Source organism: Sinocyclocheilus rhinocerous, unplaced genomic scaffold, assembly GCF_001515625.1.
Source record: "Sinocyclocheilus rhinocerous isolate Xijiao unplaced genomic scaffold, SAMN03320098_v1.1 scaffold1467, whole genome shotgun sequence".
In the NCBI taxonomy this organism is placed as follows: Eukaryota; Metazoa; Chordata; class Actinopteri; order Cypriniformes; family Cyprinidae; genus Sinocyclocheilus; species Sinocyclocheilus rhinocerous.
Window position 1 is genome coordinate 773267 of NW_015647960.1, and position 3111 is coordinate 776377.

General features: G+C 35.5%; 1 protein-coding gene across 1 annotated transcript in view; it reads right to left on the minus strand.

The window, feature by feature from the left end:
- Positions 1–1345: 1345 nt before the first annotated feature.
- The window catches only part of LOC107709486 (cell migration-inducing and hyaluronan-binding protein-like), a 66075-nt gene continuing 64309 nt past the window's right edge, over positions 1346–3111 (minus strand). Inside the window, exons 4-5 of the mRNA XM_016513978.1 lie at positions 1816–1953; positions 1346–1503 (exon numbers count right to left, since the gene is read on the minus strand). Of these exons, the coding sequence (XP_016369464.1) occupies positions 1346–1503; positions 1816–1953 (296 nt within the window). The remainder of the gene's footprint in view (positions 1504–1815; positions 1954–3111) is intronic.

Genomic DNA, 3111 nt, shown 5'->3' on the forward strand with positions numbered 1-3111 from the left:
AAATGAAAATTTATAAAGATGTACTCACCCTCAGGCCATCCAAGATGCAAATGAGTTTGTTTCTTCATCAGAACAGATTTGGAGAAATGTAGCATCACATCACTTGCTCACCAATGAATCCTCTGCAGTGAATGGGTGCCGTCAGAATGAGAGTCCAAACAGCTGATAAAAACATCACAATAATCCACACCACTCCAGTCCATCAGTTAATGTGTTGTGATGTGAAAAGCTGCGTGTTTGTAAGACACAAATCCATCATTAAGATGTTTTAACTTCAAACCGTTGCTTCTGGCTAAAATACAAGTCCTCAAGTGAAAACAGTTCTAAACAAATATGTGGGTGGATTTTGATGTGCGACAACAACAGGGCATGGACCTTTTTAACTGGAGGAAGCGTTATTATGGATTATGTATTTTGGCCAGAAGTGACAGTTTAAAGTTAAAAATGTCTTAATACATTTGTTTCTTTCAAACAGATTTTCACTTCACAAGATGTTAGTTGATGGACTGGAGTCATGTAGAATACATACTGGATTATTGTGATGTTTTTATCATTTGTTTGTGCTCATTCTGACGGCACCCATTCACTGCAGTGGATCCAGAGGTAAACAAGTGATGTACTGTTAAATTTCTCCAGATCTGTTCGGGTCAGGACAGTGAATCATTCATTAAAATGATTCGTTCAAAATCACTGATTTATACTGGAATGAAACGTTGTGAGTGAATCACTGAGTCACTCATCCAACCAGGTCTTTAAACAATTAGTTTAAATGACTTTTTTTTTTTTTGGAGAAAATGATGCAAGCTTAGTGTTTACATTTTTTATTTACATACTTCCATATTTTTCTTCAAATACTTCATTGTTTGTTTATTGCATTTTATAAATGAAGCAAATAACATTTTATCAGAAGCTCTAGTAAATTACATGTTATTTTGTTAGTAGACTAATGTTCAACAATGTTATGAAAAATCTTCTTCAGAATCATAAAAAACATGACTGTTATTTTAAACAGTAAAAAAAGGTGATTCTCAGTTTATCCAAAATTGTGCACATTAACCAAAATGCATTGCCTGTACTGAATTAAAATTCAGTAAAAATTCCTTTTTTAGCATTGCGATTCAAATGACCATACAACTTCCTGTAAGGTTCGGCCAATTCAAATTTGCAGTCAAGAACTGAATGGCAGTCGGTTAACCGATTCTGAATCTAGCCCAAATCCTTTAAGATTGCTTAAAATTACAGGTTTAAAACATTTCCGTCCGTCAAATTCTCCTCCAAAACTTTTTGTGATGTGTAAGTGCTCTTATGAAGGCTGCAGGAGTGTTTCAGCAAGTCTGATGATTTTTCAAAGCCTGTATTCATACCTGCCAAAGAGAGAGATTGTGAGGTTGCCTTTGTAACGGCATTCTGGACTGCCAATGTGAAGTTCACCCTTGTTCCCGATGAGGATGTGCTTAGCCCGCAGAAAAATGGGTCGACTGGAATCAGCGATCACAAGCTTCCCTAAAAAGAACAAAATAATCAAACCAATCCTGATCTTTCAGCCTTGATTTTCAACCAGTGAGCATGCAGGAGGTTCTCCAATTCTAGTTCTAAAAGAACAAATAGATGGTTACTTTTTGGCACGGATTGTGATGGAATTCCCCCATCAAACTCTAGAATATTCCACGCTCAGGGCGATTCGTCTGAAATGTGTTTTGATTTAAGCCTGTCACGGCTCATGTCAAGCTTGGCCTTCATCATGAGGGATGTAAATCTTCATGGCACTTTAATGTTGTGGAGATGTTTGAAATAGGTTTTATTAGGAAGATCTACCTCCGTTGAGGATCTCGATGGAATGGACAGTCGCGGATGCGGTGAGGACGACTTTGCGGCCGTAACCGATGGTGACTCTGTGGGCTTCATTGTGTCCAGGAGTCCAGGGTTGTAGACCAGGCAACTTATCTGGACAAACTGGAAAAGATATAGACGTTTAAATGTAAATAATCACACAGAAGACCTCAAAAGAACAAGTTACGTTCGGAAATACTTTTCATTAAAAAAGAGAAATAAAACTTCCCTTGAGCTTTTGAGATTAAAAAGCTTAACGTACTATGAAAACATACCACGACTTTCAGAACTCAAAATGTCCTTTCCAAGAAGAAAAAACCTCACAACCATAATAAATTGACCTCAGGGTCACAAATGTATGATAGGCCTACTGCAAGGAAAAAACTTCAAATGAAACAAACATTTTAAGATGTCAACAGATATGACCTTTATATCTCAGATGTCTAGACTAAAAATTGACCATGATAACTCTTCGGTTCATCTGTTATTATTGCTCTGATAAAAAGAAGCCAGTGGTTGAACCACAGGCGGATGCTTCTGACTGCAATCAGACTTTTAAGTGTCATCACATATTAAAAAGGTCTCATTCTTCCCTTTAATGCTGTAAAAACCTCTGAGAAGCCACGCACTTGATTTGAATACACACAGCACATATCTCCAGGCCCAGAGCAGCTGAGAACTTCCATCATGAGCATTTCCATATCTCTGCTTTGAAATGAGAGTAAAGGGCTTCACTGGGCTTTCTAATGCATTTTCTTCTGCGTTACTAAAAGTCAAGGCCTTGAGATGCAGCGACAAAAATAATGACAGTAATAATCACCCAGAGGAACGGCTTATTGCTCTTTCATAGCTCAGGAGACTTTGGGTTATCGTGTTAAATGTTCATTTACATATCAACAGAAATAGAGAGTTTACTCTCAGAATTAAGAGTCAATTAAATAATGAAATAAATAAATATATCAAAATCACTTACATTTACAGATAAATTTAATTTGGTGTTTAGCTGAAATAAAATATAAACAATAGATGAAAATCTTGAAAACGAAAATTACAAACTTATGCTGCTACGGTAACTGAAATAATTAAGCTGAAAAATTAAACATACTAAAACTAAAACTGAAATATAAATAAAATGAACGAAAAATAAAAAGCTAAAACAATATATAAAAAAATAGTAAAATAACAATAATTTTAATTAAAAAAAATTAATTAAAATGTTGATAGCACAACTGGAGAAATGGTCTTTTTTTTCAAGAGAAGCATGAAAAGGCTTAAGCAGAA